Source organism: Chionomys nivalis, chromosome 3 (genome assembly GCF_950005125.1).
Source record: "Chionomys nivalis chromosome 3, mChiNiv1.1, whole genome shotgun sequence".
Classification (NCBI taxonomy): domain Eukaryota; kingdom Metazoa; phylum Chordata; class Mammalia; order Rodentia; family Cricetidae; genus Chionomys; species Chionomys nivalis.
Genome location: NC_080088.1, coordinates 112,049,322 through 112,065,171, shown reverse-complemented (window position 1 = coordinate 112,065,171; position 15,850 = coordinate 112,049,322). Strand labels below are relative to the sequence as shown.

The following is a 15,850-nucleotide window of genomic DNA, read 5'->3' as shown; positions in this document are numbered from 1 at the left end:
ACATACACACAAATAAACCAAAATAATATAAATAAAAAAACTTAATAAAGCACTACCAAGTGCCCAACATGGAGGCAGGCTCTGCTGTTAGGGAATTCCTGAGACAGGTGGGTGAGAAGACCTCCCTGTAGAGGTGACTTGTGAGCAGGATGGAGGTTAAGAAAGGGTCAAGAAAGGCCTCTGGGCAGGGAATTCTCAGGAAGGCTTATCGACTGACTGACCCAGAGAGTTCTGAGCCTTGCTCAGCCTGCAGCTTCCCAGGCTCCCCTGAACCCAAGTCTTCTGTCTCTTTGGTATGGCTTCTGCATGGCAATCAGATGGAACCTTCTAGATCTTTCTCAGTACTTCTGGCCTGCTGTGACTGTCCTGGGGATGAGGCTGAAGCTTGTCGCTTTAGACATGGTCCTCCTCTCCCTCAGCAGACCATGTCACCACACGCTCATGTCTTCTCCAGGTTCTGCACTGCGCTGGGGTACAGCTCTGTTCCTGATTCATCTATGAAGCTTCGTGTGATCCGGCCCTGTGCACTTTCCTGAGAGCTGTGAGCCTTCGGCCACAGCAGCCTTCATCCTTGTCCAGTCACACATCACCCACTCACGCCTCAGGGCCTCTGCACACGTCTCAGCTGCTCTCGACCTCCCCCAGGGTCCCCGCAGCACTCACTCTTGGGTCACTCACATCTGTGCCAACACATCACCTCCCTAAAGGGCCCACCCAAACCACCCTAGATGAAGCAGTCTCAGGCCCTGTCAATCACTCCACTTCCTGAGAAACCAGGTCAAACCTGAGTGTGATTTGCCATCTCTGACAGCCCCTGTCACCTCTTAGAGGAAAAGACAGGTGGGTGGAATTGCAGATGCTGAACGGACAGATGTGGGGGCAGCCATCTGAAACTCGGGCCCATGGGAGAGCCTCAGCTTGCTCTCCCATCTCCGTGTCTCAGCCTAGTCTGTCCCCACCTCTGTATCTTGACCCTGCTGCTCTCTCAGCCTGGATGCCTGGATCTCACACTAACAGATTCTTTTCATCGTTTGGATTGAAAGATCCGTGCCTTGCTTTCCTCAGCCGTCTGTCGCAAGACAGTTACACTGTGCCCGCTGCCCCACTGTGACTCCCATCTCCATCTTTTGCCTTCTTTCGGCTAAGAGTCTGCTGTGACTTAAGGTGTCTGTACTTATCTAGGTTGACATCTATTTCCCCTTTGTCTTAGTGTCTAGAAGGTAAGCCCTATGGCACTGATGGCAAATATGGTCATGTTTGGTGCTCTATCTTGTCCTAAGCAAGGAGCCTATTTCAGGGTAAGTGACCAGTAGATCTGCTGGGTGAGGACCCGATTGGACAGTCAGATAAATGACAACATCCACAGTTCACGATGGATGGTGAGACCATGGAAGAAGGTCACTTGGAGAGCAGTTTGGAGCAGGACACAGGAAACTTCCCGTGGAAGTTTCTAGAACAGAGGTGATGGGGATGACAGTACTGAGGCAGTGGTAAGAGTGAGGATGAGGGTGCATTGAGCATCCAGAGGACCATCTGGGCTGGCAGTGAGAATGAAGAGGTGCAGGTGGCTTTCCTGACTTACATGTGGCTGTGAGGTCTTTTTTTTTAATATTTATTTATTTATTATGCATACAATATTCTGTCTGTGTGTATGTCTGCAGGCCAGAAGAGGACACCAGACCTCATTACAGATGGTTGTGAGTCACCATGTGGTTGCCGGGAATTGAATTCAGGACCTTTGGAAGAGCAGGCAATGCTCTTAACCACTGAGCCATCTCTCCAGCCCTGGCTGTGAGGTCTTGAGGCTGCTCCCAGGATTAAGATTGAAAACAGAGGATTTATCTGGGATGGAATTTTGAATCTTCTGCTTAGTTACTGTGGACACCTAAGTTCACTCTGAACTGCAGGATCCTTTTCTGAAGCTGGGGCGCTGCAGGAATGCCAACTTCTTGGTATAATCCTGAGGGTCATATAGAAACCACACATGCCAGACAGCTAGAGTAGCGGCTTACACAAACTAGCTGTAACTAGATGGATGGGTGACGGATGGAAGGGTAGATAAAGGATGGAAGGGCAGATAAAGGTGGGTGATGGGTAGAAGACGGGTAGATAAAGGATGGAAGGGCGGATAAAGGTGGGTGATGGGTGGAAGACGGGTAGATGGTGAATGGTAGCAAGAAGGGTGAGTGGAGAGTAGATGAAAAAAAGACCAAATGTAGAAAGAACGAAAGAAAGGAAGGAAGGAAGGAAGGAAGGAAGGAAGGAAGGAAGGAAGGAAGGAAGGAAAGAAAGAAAGAAAGAAAGAAAGAAAGAAAGAAAGAAAGGAGGAAGGAAAAAGAAAAATATGTTTGTGGCCCTTGATTTATTTTAAAGAGTAAAACATACACAAGATTTTTCAAAAACACTTGCAGCAACACAGTCCCAAGTGATAAGGCAGGAAAAGGCAGGGAAAACAGAACACAAGTAAGAGGTTGCGTGTGGCCAGGAAGAACAACTTTAGTGTGTACTAGGCCCTGGGCTCAGTCCCTAAAACCTAAAAAACAAAGATCAAATATACCTTCCGGGCAGCTTCCCTAGTTTTCACCCCCTTTGTGTCTTTCCTTTGATCATTTTGTTGTTTTTTTTTTTAACTTAATGAGCTTTTCTGTAAGAACTTGCCATTTTTGTTTGTTTGTTTGTTTATAGTATATATAGTGTTCTGCCTGCATGTATGACTGCATGCCAGAAGAGGGCACCAGACCTCATTACAGATGGTTGTAAGTCACCATGTGAGTTCTGGGAATTGAACTCTGGACCTTTGGAAGATCAGGCAGTGCTCTTAACCTCTGAGCCATCTCTCCAGCCCCAATCATTTTGCTTTTTTACCATCTCACATAGTATATTCCAGCCATGAGTATGACAATGTGCTGTGTCCTGACATCAGGCAAGTCATCAAATCTAGACAGAGTCGCCAGGTGATGGTGGCACACACCTTTAATCCCAGCACTCAGGGAGGGAAAGGCAGGTGGATATCTGTGAATTTGAGACCAGCCTGGTCTACAAAGTGAATTCCAGGGCAGCCAGACATACACAAAGAAACATGTCTCAAAAAACAAAACAAAAACCTAGCCAGGGTCTAGTAGTCCCCTGATCCTCATGTGTCCCCTAAACTACAGCCTCAGGGTGAAAAGACATTTGCAGGTTGCAACTGGCAGACAAAACACAGGCAAGCGGTTACATGTGAATCACAGGCCAACTCCCCTTCCAAAAATCAAAATAAGTCCTCCCTGCAGCTAAGAAACGAACAACTATCAGTAGAAGTGTATCCCCAATACCGCATGGCACAAACTTATCCTAAAAGTGTGTTCACTGTTAACCTGAGATTTAAGTTTAACCAGGTACGCTGTATTTTTATTGTCTATGATTGGCAGTTCTACTATGAGAGAGAGAGACAGAGACAGAGACAGAGACAGAGACAGAGAGACAGAGAGAGAGACGGAGGGAGGGAGGGAGGGGGAGGGAGGGAGGGGGGGGAGGGAGAGAGAGAGAGGCTGTGGCTGTACCTTCCTCCTTCTTGGCCTGCTCCTCAAATTCACTACGGTCGTTGAGTTTGACAAGCAGGAAGGACTTGAGTTTGGTCTCATGCGCATACAGACGCTCCAGCTCTCGGATCTCCAGGTTGTACTGAGAGATGTCCTTTTGCTGGCGGTCCTTCATGGCAGCCACCCGAGCCATGGCTTCCACCCTGTGTGGAGATGGCAGATGGGGCTGAGTCTCAGAGGACTGTACTCCCACCCAGTGGCCACGGGTTTGTTTGAAGTTCTTTGCAATGTTTTTTTCTGGCAGTGGGAACCAAACTCAGGACCCTACCAGAGCTTTGAGTCCAGAAAGTAATTTTCCTGTCACCCTCTTTACTGTTAGCAACAGCTGCAATCACCACCACTATCGCCACCATTATAATCAATATAAACACCAACACTATCACCATCATTACCATCACCACCATTGCCACCATCATGCCCATCACTACCATCATCATCATCATCCTCACCACCACCATCCCCATCCTCATCATCACCATCATCATCATCATCCCCATCACCACCATCATCCCCATCCCCATCATCCCCATTCCCATCATCCCCATCACCACCATCATCATCATTATCCCCCTAACCACCATCATCCCCATCACCATCATTATCCCCATCTCCATCATCCCCATCATGACGACCATCATCATCCCCATCATCCCCATCCCCATCATCCCCATCACCACCACCATCATCATCCTCATCACCACCATCATCACCATCATCACCACCATCACCACCATCCTCCTCATCACCATTGTCACCACTTATCCCTTGCGTGCGTGGATTAGTTTCTGCTCTCTGCCACCTACATAGATACCACAACAGTGCAGAAGTAATGGAGGGAGGAATCTTCCCCAGATGTGTCTGACTGTAAGGCCTGTTCTCTCCAGAGCCACATTCTGTGCCAGGAAAGACTTAGATGGATAAAGACTCCCCCCAAACCTGGACCAAGGGCCATGTATGGGACAGAGAGCAGGAGTCGCAGCTCCCCCATCTGCACTGTCCTTCATGGGCTCCCATTTGTTCTGAGAAAGGGGGAGATACTAATTCCTCATGCTGTGGGAGAAAAGATGGAAGCGCCAAGGTACACGACACCCTGCCGGGTGCATGGTCAGTGTCCCGAGTTGCTGCTGTTATGAGCTGTGGGCCTGGCCCTCAAGAGGACCGAATGGGTGCTGAGTTGGGAGCTGGGCCTTCCCTGGCACCTCTGCTCATAGGCCTGGGCAGACTGCTCGATGGCCACATTCATGGTCTTCTTCTGTGTCTGCAGACGCCGTTGAAGCTGCTGGTAGACATGGTCGTAGGCGGCCTTCTCAAAGAGGAGATCCTCAATCTCCTTCCGGAGCTGGGCGTTGGAGGTCAGCATCTTGTCAAAGTGGACAGTGACCTGTGGGGAGGTTGTGCTTCAAACTGGGTCTCACACAAATATGCTTTGGACTCGGTGGTCCTGGGAGGAGTCAGGGCCCTGCTGCTGCCCACTGAGTGCCAGTAGCACACAGCCCAGCTCAGCTATAATGATGTGTCCCCTTCATCCTTTTGGAGGCAAAGTCACCTCTGATTAAGATCAGCTAATTCTAAGTTGAGGAGATTTGAGAATTCAAAAACTCCGGGAATCTTGATCAAATCAATCTTAGAAGACATTTGGAAAAAAATAAAAAATGCTGGGCATGCCGGGCACACGCCTTTAATCCCAGCACTCGGGAGGCAGAGGCAGAGGCAGGCGGATTTCTGTGAGTTCGAGACCAGCCTGGTCTACAAGAGCTAGTTCCAGAACAGGCTCCAAAATCACAGAGAAACCCTGTCTCGAAAAACAAAAAACAAACAAACAAACAAAAAAAAAATGCTGGTGCCGGGCGGTGGTGGCGCACGCCTGTAATCCCAGCACTCGGGAGGCAGAGGTAGGCGGATCTCTGTGAGTTCCAGACCAGCCTGGTCTACAAGAGCTAGTTCCAGGACAGGAACCAAAAGCTACGGAGAAACCCTGTCTCGAAAATCAAAAAAAAAAAAAAAAAAAAAAAGAGCCGGGCGGTGGTGGCGCACGCCTTTAATCCCAGCACTTGGGAGGCAGAGGCAGGTGGATCTCTGTGAGTTCGAGACCAGCCTGGTCTACAGAGCTAGTTCCAGGACAGGCTCAAAAAAAAAAAAAAAAAAGCCACAGAGAAACCCTGTCTCGAAAAACCAAAAAAAAAAAAAAAAAATGCTGGGCATGATGGGACACTTGGGAGGCAGAGGCAGGCGGATCTTGGTGAGTGTGAGACCAGCCTGGTCTACATAGTGATCTACAGCCTGGGCTATGTAGAGAGACCCTGTCAAAAAAAAAAAAAAAAAAAAAAAGTATGGGGTCTGGTTAGAAAAATATCAATACAGATAAGTTCTGAGAACTATTAACAAAATGTTGCTTCTGTAAGGTGCAATGTTGGTGCTGTGGTTGTAAAAGAAGACCAATATTTAGCTAAAGCAGAAGGATTTGGGGTTAAATGTCTGAATGCCTTTCCTTAAATTACTTTAAATTAGGACAGTTATAATTTTTTAATATTTTTATGGTTTATTTAACTTTATTTTATGTGCATTGGTGTGAAGGTGTCAGATCCCCTGGAACTGGATCTTCAGACAGTTATGAGCTGCCATTTGGGTGCTGGGAATTGAACCCGGGTCCTCTGGAAGAGCAGTCAGTGCTCTTAACCACTGAGCCATCTCTCCAGCCCCGACAGTCATTATTTTTAAAGTACTTCAGGGCGGGAAAGACTGACAGACAGCCGGGCGGTGGTGGCGCACGCCTTTAATCCCAGCACTTGGGAGGCAGAGGCAGGCGGATCTCTGTGAGTTCGAGACCAGCCTGGTCTACAAGAGCTAGTTCCAGGACAGGCTCCAAAACCACAGAGAAACCCTGTCTCAAAAAACAAAAAACAAAAAACAAACAAACAAAAAAAAAAGACTGACAGACAGAGAGAGCCACACACTCACATCACAAGTCAACGTGCCACGCATGTGACATCATCCTAGCTCCCATTACCTTCCACAGCCGAGTAAATGGCTCTTAGGGCTTTAAAACACTTTTAAAGAGTTGACATTGGTTACACTGCTCATGAGAGTGTGGACCAGTCTTGCTATGGGAGGAGGAGAAATTAAAGAAATTTCAAATAAACCAACTGGGTACAGTGGCCCACGACTTTGATCCCAGCACTCAGTAGGTGAAGGCAGGAGGACTGGAAGTTCAGCCATAGAATGAATTCCAGGCCAGCCTGCACTACAGTAGAAAGAATGCAAGAAAGAGAGATGAAAGAGAAAGAGGGAAGAGTGAAAGAAAAAGAAAACCATTAAATACAGCTGGGCATGGTGGTGTTCCTAGCGCTCAGGCAGGAGGATAGCCATGAATTCTAGGCCAAGCTGGTCTACATAGCAAGTTCCAGCTAGGACTACAGTGTGAAACTGTCCAAAAAAGTGTCAGCTGGATGTGGTGGCGCACGCCTTTCATCCCAGCAGTCGGGAGGCAGAGGCAGGCGGATCTCTGTGAGTTCGAGGCCAGCCTGGTCTACAGAGCGAGTTCCAGGACAGCCAGAGATACACAGAGAAACCCTGTCTTAAGAAAATAAAAAAGTGTTCTAGTTTGCTTTTCTGTTGCTTTTCTATAACACTGACAGAAACTAATTTAGGTGGAGAGTTTTATCTTGCTTACAGCTCACAGTTCATGTTCATCCCTGTTCGAGGTCAAGGAACTGAAGCAGCAGCCATGGAGGAAGCTGCTTCCTGCCTTGCTCCACATGGCTTGCTCAGCCCACTTCTCTACACAGCCCAGGTCCGCTCTCCCACCATTCAGTGTGGGCTGGGCCCTCCCACATCTATTAGCAATCAAGAAAATGCCCCACCGGCCAATCTGAGGGAGGCAATTCCTGAGTAGGGCTCCCTCTCCCCAGGAGTGCCAAGCTGGCATCTGACGCCAACTGTGACACCTCCAACAGGACCAGTGAGATGACTCAGCAGCCACCAAGCCCAGGGTCCTGAGTTTGACTCCTGGACTCACATGGTGGAAGCTGAGAACGGACTCCCGCAGACTGTCCTCTGACCTCTCCTTAATGCCCCAACGCATACATGTAATTTTAAGGCCAGTGGCATGCAGTTTTTACCTATATTCTTCCCCTTTTAATAAATTAACATATTTGCCGAGTGGTGGTGGTGCACGCCTTTCATCCCAGCACTCGGGAGGCAGAGGCAGGTGGATCTCTGTGAGTTCGAGGCCAGCCTGGTCTACAGAGTGAGTTTCAGGACAGCTAGGGCTGTTACACAGAGAAACCCTGTTAATATTCAGGCATCTGTACTGGCTGCCCTTAGAGTCCTGACAGGATCCATCCTCAGCTGCAGTCACTAAGAGCAACCCCTGTGCACATTCGCTACAATCCCTTTTAAAAGGTGGGCTTTGCCACCTTCTGTCTCTTCTTTCTCCTTCGCTTCTCCTTTCTCTTTCTCCCTCTCTTCCTCTTCCACCACTCCTATTCCCAGGAACCAGACTCTGCCCCACTCTCTGCCCCTTCTCTCTCTTCTTCCGATGAACCTCCCACATGAGCCCTATTGCATGGTGTGACTTCTCTTGGCAGCATTTTTAAAATGACAACAAACCCTGTCTCAAAAAAAATCAAAAATGCATACACACATACACACACACTTTCACTTGGGAGGGGCAGGTATGGATGTGAAATTCTTGCATGGATGGGGAGGAACTAGAAAGAAAGATTGCCAATAGTAAAAGATTTGGAGAGGTTCTCCAAGTGTTTCTGAGAATCCTTCTAAAAGGCCCAAAACTGAGGCAAGTGGAGCCAGACAATCTGTTCTTAGAATTTAAGGAGGCACATACCGCCAGGTAGTCACCCTGCATTCTACAAGCCCCAAGGTGAGTGAGAGCCTCCTTCAATTTTGCACTGTGTACTCTATGTTGCTCTTTCCCTAGTCCAGTCCTAGATTTCTGTAGAGTATTTATTTTTTACTATTTTAAAAGATTTCCTGTATTGCACATGTTTGTGTGAGTACTCACGTGTACATGTACAGCCTGAGTGCAGGTACCTGAGACAGCCAGAAGAGGGCACCAGAGTTACAAGCTGTTGTGAATGAGGAAACCAATCTGGGTTCTCTTCTGAGCCCAGGCATGGGGGTGCACACCTTTAATCCCAGCACTGGGAAGGCAGAGGCAGGCATTCTGTGAGTTCCAGAACAGTCAAGGCTACATAGAGAGACTCTGTCTCAATTAATTAATTAATCAAAAAGTAGGGGTCTGGAGAAATGGCTCAGCAGTTAAGAACACTGGCTGCTCTTCCCAAGGACCAGAATTCAATTATCATCACCTACATGGCAGCTCACAACTGTCTGTAACTTCAGTTCCAGGGTACCTGACACCCTCACGCTGACATGTACACAGGAAAAACACTAGTCAATGTTCATAAGAATAAATAAATTATTTCAAAATAATAAATAATTTGTAGCACCTGGACCAAACCATCCTTAAAAGTCTTACTTCTACCTCTGAACTTTTCAGCTTGGTTAGGCACTATGGAACTGGAGGTCACATACAATAAATGTCACTGCAAACTAAGGCCACCAATCAGAAAACATGGCTTTTTCCATATTGAGGTTTATATCCTAATGTTGCACAGGCCTGAGCCTCTGCCAGGGGAGGAGGCATGTCTACACCTTCCTGGTGGCCTTGGGGACATGATAGGTAAGGGAGGGGTGAGTGGGAACTACAGTGGGTGGGGAGTACCCTCAGTCCACCTCTTTCAAGCACCAAGCAAGTGGCTCAGCGGTCAAGCTTCATTTCTGGAAGTATAAAGGAGTGGGGATGGGGTGAAGGTGGGAATGAGGCTGGGGGTGGGGTGAGGGGGGATCAAAGTGGGGTGAGGGTGGGGTGAGTTGAGGGGGGATGAGGGTGGGGTGAGGGTGGAGATGAGTGGGGTAGAGTGGGGATGAGGGGTGGGGTAAGGGGTGGGGTGAGGGTGGGATGAGGGTGGGGATGAGGGGTGGGATGATGGTGAAGTGAGGGTAGGGATAAGGGGTGGGGTGAGAGTGGGATGAGGGTGGGGATGAGGGTGGGATGAGGGGTGGGGTGAAGGTGGGGTGAGGGTGGGGATGAGGGTGGGATGAGGGTAAGGATGAGGGATTGGTAAGGGTGGGGTGAGGGTGGGGATGAGGGGTGGGGTGAGGGTGGGGTGAGGGTGGGGATGAGGGGTAGGGTGAAGGTGGGGTGAGGGTGGGGATGAGGGTTGGGGTGAGGGTGGGATGAGGGGTGAAGTGAGGGTTGGGGTGAGGGTGGGGTGGAGTGGGGGTGAGGGTGGGGATGAGGGATAAGGTGAGGGTGGAATGATGGTGGGGATGAGGGTGGGGATAAGGGGTGGGGTGAGGGTGGGGATGAGGGTGGGGTGAGGGTGGGATGAGGGTGGGGATGAGGATGGGGATGAGGGATTGGGTGATGGTGGGGTGAGGGTAGGGTGAGGGTGGGGATGAGGGTGGGGTGAGGGTGGGATGAGGGTGGGGATGAGGAAGGGGATGAGGGATTGGGTGATGGTGGGGTGAGGGTAGGGTGAGGGTGGGGATGAGGGTGGGGATGAGGGATGTGGTGAGGGTAGGGTGAGGGTGGGGATGAGGGATGTGGTGAGGGTAGGGTGAGGGTGGGGATGAGGGGTTAGGTGAGGGTAGGTAAGGGTGGGAATGAGGGGTGGGGTGAGGTTGGGAATGAGGGTAGGGATGAGGGGTTGGATTGAGGGTGGAGATGAGGGATTGTGTAAGGGTGGAGTGAGGGTGGGGATGAGGAATGTGGTGAGGGTAGGGTAAGGGTGGGAATGAGGGGTGGGGTGAGGTTGGGAATGAGGGTAGGGATGAGGGGTTGGATTGAAAGTGGAGATGAGGGATTGTGTAAGGGTGGGGTGAGGGTGGGGATGAGAGGTGGGTGCGGTGGGATGAGGGGGTGGGTGAGAGTGGGGAATAGGGGTGAGTGAGTGTGGGGATATGGGGTAGGTGGGGTGGGAATGAGTGATAGGTGGGGTGGGATGAGGGGTGGGTTGAGGGATGGGTAGGATGAGGGGTGGGTGGGGTGGGGACGAGGGGGGGATGAGTTGGGGTGGAGATGAGGGGTGGGTGGGGTAGGGATGAGGGATGGGGATGAGGGATGGGTGGGGTGGTATGAGGGGTGAGTGGGGTAGGGATGAGGGGTGGGATGAAGGGTGGGTGGGGTGGTATGAGGGGTGGGTGGGGTAGGGATGAGGGGTGGGATGAAGGGTGGGTGGGGTGGTATGAGGGGTGGGTGAAAGTAGGGAGTAGGGGTGAGTGGGTGTGGGGATATGGGGTAGATGGGGTGGGAATGAGGGGTGGGGTGGAGTGGGGATCAGGGGTGGGTGGGCTGGGAATGAGTGGTAGGTGGGGTAGGGATGAGGGGTGAGTTGGGGTGGGGATGAGGGGTGGGTTGGGGTGGGGATGAGGGGTGGGTTGGGGTGGCATGAGGAGTGGGTTGGGATGAGGGGTGGGGATATGGGGTAGGTGGGGTGAGGATGAGGGGTGGGATGAGGGGTGGGGTAGGGATGGAGTGCTGAGGCTTCAGAGAGCAGCTACCAGATTCAGTCGGGTCTCCAGAATATGGATCTGTTTCTGCAGTTTCCGGGGGCTATTGGCCTCTTTTGTCTTCAAGAAGATTTGTCTCTGGTTGTTGATCTTCCTCTCCATCTGAACAATCTGAAAGAGAGAGGGGAGTCGGGAGCGCTGAGCTGCATCAGCATCTGTCCACCCCGACAGATTGACATTCACACAGGAAAAGGGGCTAAAGCAAAAGGGAGATTGACTTGCATCTAATAGACAGAGCTTTACTCTGGCTTCCCGACCCCCACTCCATTCAATCATTCTCACCCATTCCGGGGGAAAAATAATGACTCTTGTCTCTGCGTGTGAATTTTCCCACTAGTGAACAAAAAATTTCCATCTCCTCATCCCTGACAGCCATAGTTTCTAGAGGAAACCGTGCAGTCTCTGGCTTCATCAATCACACCAAGGGCTGCCAACTACAACCCTTCGGAAATTGGCCCACAGCTTATTGCTACAAATAAAGATTTATTAGAAAGTTCAGTCATTTCTGTACTGCCTGTGGCCACTGCCTTGGTGCTATGTCGCTGGAGCTTAGTTTCGCAGAGGCACTGTGGCTCTGAAAACCTAGATATGTGGCCCTGTGACCATTTTAGATGTTGGACCAGAGTGTTCATCTATCAAAATGCATTTGAATTTAGTGTCATTTGCTACTTTAGAGTCTTATTCAGGTACCGTATCGGTTTAAAATAAATAAAGGACTAGAAACATAGTTCAGTGATGGAGGGCTTGCCCATGGTGCACAAGGTTCCATCCCCAGGGAACTAGCAGAGGACTTAAGATTGGTTCCCAGCACCCACATCAGTTGTCTCAATAATTCAGTTCTAGGGGATCCAATGCCTTCTCCCAGACTCCATGGACACTGCCTTCCCATATTCTCACGCAGGTGCAGGCATATATACATAATTAAATATAAAATAAAGGGGCTGGAGAGATGGCTCAGGGGTTAAGAGCACTGGCTGTTCTTCCAGAGGTCATGAGTTCAACTCCCAGCAACCACACGGTGGCTCACAACCATCTGTAATGAGATCTGGTACCCTCTTCTGGTGTGCAGGCACAACACCCAAATCTTTAAATAAAATAAAATAAAATAAAATCTTATAAAAAAAAAAGAGTAAGGGTGGCTGAGTATGACGGCACGCTTGAAACTTAGAGGCAGATGGATCTCTGATGTCAAGGCCAGCCTGGACTACAGAGTGAATTCTAGGCTAGCCAGGGCTACAAATATATGCCTCAAAAATAAATAAATACAAATAAATTATAAAGTTACATACTTCTAACACACAAACTCAGTAAGTAGTAAGTTTCCTTTCCTACAAGGAAGGATTGGGACACAGCCAGACCTAGCCAATGATGCCACCCAGGAGGGTCACACTAATGATGTGTGGTGTTGAGTGACGATTTTGAGGCGAAGAATCATGCTCAGAATGACATGTGTATACCATGGCCCACATGAGGCCTTCTTAAAGGCTTTTCTCCTGCGCTAACACCTGGCAATGCCCCCAGAGAGATGCTGTCCAGCATCTTAGTGCCAGGACAAAAAGACTGATGCATAGCGTGAAGGAGGGAGAAACTAGCATCATTCAAAGCCAGCGGTGATCTTTGTTACAGCACCAAAACCTGGCCTGTGTTGGTCGATGATAAGGATGCTGAGGTTGGACTTGCAGGGTTGATGGAGCTGACCTCCCGTGCTATGTTCCACTTTGCCTAGAGCATCCTGGGTATGTTGTCCTTGTCCCCTTTTGCTCAATCCCCCAGGAGAGCCTCACCTTGTCATCCAGCTCTACCAGCAGCACCTTCATGGAGGTGATGAGTGCCTCATAGTCCCCCTTGGTCTGCAGCAGGAAGCGCAGCTCCATGAAGTTCTTCTGGTTCAGGTCTAGGTTCCTGGGAGACTTCACGAGGCTCAGGAGCAGGGTGGTCTCTGCCTGCTGAGCTTTCAGATTCTCGATTTCCTTACTGAGGGGAAGCATTTCTGATTTAACCCAGCAGCCCCTAAATGCCTTCACAGAACCCACAGGATTCCTTACCCCAAAAGGAGCCTGGGGAAAGGCCTGGGTCCCAGTGAGAGCAGAAAGCTTCAGGGCTGGGGCTTGGGTCCACATCTGAAACCCCATGTCCCTGACCCTAGTCATTTCCATCTCTCCTCTCCACCTTCCCGGAGGGATACATGCTTCTAGGGGTTGGCTGCCTTGTCAGAACCCTTCACGGAGGGGCTTGGGAGATGGCTCAGCAGCTGCTAAAGAGTTCCCTGTGTATGAGGACTTGAAGTCCATCCAAGCACTCACGCAAAGTCAGCTGTTGGGAGTGGAGGCGGGAGAACCCCTGAGCTAGCTGTCCCCATCAGGAGCTACAAGCCAATGAGAGACACGGTCTCAAAAAAATCAAGATGGGGCCAGGCATGATGGCACACACTCTTAATCCCAGCATTGGGGAGGCAGAGGCAGGGGATCTCTGAGTTTGAGGCCAGCCTGGTCTACAAGAGCTAGTTCCAGGACAGGCTCCAAAGCCACAGAGAAACCCTGTCTCTAAAAAACAAAAACAAACAAACAAGGTTGTCCCGTCCCTGCACTGTCAGGAGACCAGTGAACCCTTGACCCACTTCCGGTGTGCACCAAAACCCAAATGCTTCATTTTGTTTAACTCACTACCATTTCAGAGACCATGTGTGACCCGTGAATCTAGAAGTTGGTCTTTTCCAAGGCTGCTGGGCCTTTCCACCCCCCAGCTCCCTCCTGGAGGCAGACCTCGTTAAGGTGGAAGGAAAACAGAGCAGCCGAGTCCGGCATGGAGGACACTGGTTACAGGGAAAGGCAACAGACTGATGGGCAGGGCTGGACTGGGACGAAGGGAGCCAGAGCCCTAGAGTGTAGGGGGCTCTCACAGTCAGAGCTTGCCCATGCTTTCCTGTTAAATTTTATTTATCTTGAGACAGTCTCACTATGTAGCCCTGGCTGGCCTAGAACTCTCTACATAGAGCAGGCTGGCTTCAGATTCAGAGGTCCACCTGCATCTGCCTCCCAAGTGTTGGGATTAAAGGTGTGCACCACCATGCACCGAATTTTTTTTTTATTTATCCTGTCATTTTTATCTATATGGGAGTGGGTGACGAGGGCGCCTGTAGAGCCCAGAAGAGAGCAACAGCTCTTGGAGCTGGAGTTCCAGGTGGCAGGAAGGCAGATGTGGATGCTGGGAACCGAACTCAGATCTTCTCCAAGAGCAACAAGTGCTCTTGATTGCTGAGCCTTCTCTCCAGCCTTCACTTTTTCTCAACATGTATTTATTTGTGCATGATATATGAACATGTACGTGGATGTTAGCAGCCACGTTGTGCATATGCAGGTCAGAAAACAACATGGGGGTCTAACCTTGTGGCTCTCTGGGATCTAATTCAAGATCAGGCTTGGAGTCAGGCTGTGCCATCTCCCCAGCCTGAGACATTTCCTCTGGCTCTATATAATAAACACTTTTCCAGCAGATGGCAGTAAAATGCTCTGGAAAAAAAACACTTATTTTAAAGACTGACAGGGATGTCTCCTAGGGACCAGCCTCTCATGGAGTAAACGGATCCAGGGGAAATGAAAGATCTCCGCTCGCTCCCTCCTGTGAACTCCAAGCATGCAGACAGCGAGGGTGGATGGAGGCCTGCTTCTGGCCTTGCAGAAGGGGCTTCACAACCGGGTCTCCCCAATTGCAAAAGGCTGGGCCCTGCCCAGGCAGCTTGGCAACCTCCCCGGAGGCACCAGCCAGAGAATGGCCACGCCCGTCACTGCCACAGCTGGTTGGACAGGAGTAGGCCCACCCGAACCCTCTTACTACTGGTTGGCGATCATGCGCTGGTTGCGGAAGTTGAAGGACTTCCTGCTCTCCACCATCTTGCGGAACTGCTGCCTCAGTTTCCTCAGCTCCGCCTCTGCCAGCTGCTCTTTGGCCTTCTCGGAAAGCTCCTGAGAGCTCAAAGAGCCCTTCCTCCTGTGTTTCTTTCCCTGGGTGTGATGGAGAGAGAGGAGGCCCAGGTGACCAGAGGAAGCCCTCAGGTGGCTCCCAGGAGAGGGGGTAACACACTCCAGGGTGATGTCATCTGCTTGTCTGTCACAGGGGAGACCCACCCAGGGCTGCCAGGTGACAGTTGAACTGCTGTGGAGGTGCCTTGCTGAGTTGAGAAGGTGTTCTTTAGGGTCCTGAGTTCAAATCCTACTCTGCTGTGAGCCTGAGAAAGTCACGGACTGTTCCTGAACTCCAGCCTCCCGTCGATGCAGTCGATGCCCAGAGATGGGGTGGTGGGTAGGGTGAGATGGTACATGAAGGGATAGCGAGTGGCCAGCTGTCGTCACCTACCAGTGGCATTGAGACGGATCTGAGCTTCCTACTTAGACACTGGATCCGGGAGACCACAGCCAGAAAGCCCACCCCTCTCTCTCTTGTTCTCTCTCTCTGTCTCTCTGCAACGTCCTGCCCAGAGGGAAAGGAGGAAAAAAGGAAGTGGGCCACCCCTGCTGGCAGTGAGGACCCATGAGCCTCTCCCCCTTCTCACGGTCCCCTCTCCCGCCCACAGCTTGGCATACAAAGGGGACGTGGCAGATGGTGCTGGGTGTGACTAGAGCCTCTCCCCCGAGAGTCAAGCATGCCTGGAACTTCTTCCTCTCCCAGTTTATTATTAG

The 15,850-nt window shown here is 50.4% G+C and overlaps 1 protein-coding gene across 2 annotated transcripts in view; it reads right to left on the bottom strand.

Moving 5' to 3' along the window:
• Nucleotides 1–15,616, bottom strand: part of Ccdc63 (coiled-coil domain containing 63) — a 30,960-nt gene extending 15,344 nt beyond the window's left edge. The window contains exons 1-6 of one of the 2 annotated variants that reach the window (XM_057764587.1): nt 15,528–15,616; nt 15,006–15,175; nt 12,959–13,148; nt 11,166–11,285; nt 4,781–4,962; nt 3,543–3,724 (exon numbers count right to left, since the gene is read on the bottom strand). In XM_057764587.1, coding sequence (XP_057620570.1) covers nt 3,543–3,724; nt 4,781–4,962; nt 11,166–11,285; nt 12,959–13,148; nt 15,006–15,175; nt 15,528–15,536 — 853 coding nt within the window. In that variant the 5' untranslated portion in view covers nt 15,537–15,616. Of the gene's footprint in view, nt 1–3,542; nt 3,725–4,780; nt 4,963–11,165; nt 11,286–12,958; nt 13,149–15,005; nt 15,176–15,527 lie in introns of those variants that run through there. The other variant, XM_057764588.1, reaches the window with a different exon arrangement.
• Between the last annotated feature and the right edge of the window lie 234 nt (nt 15,617–15,850).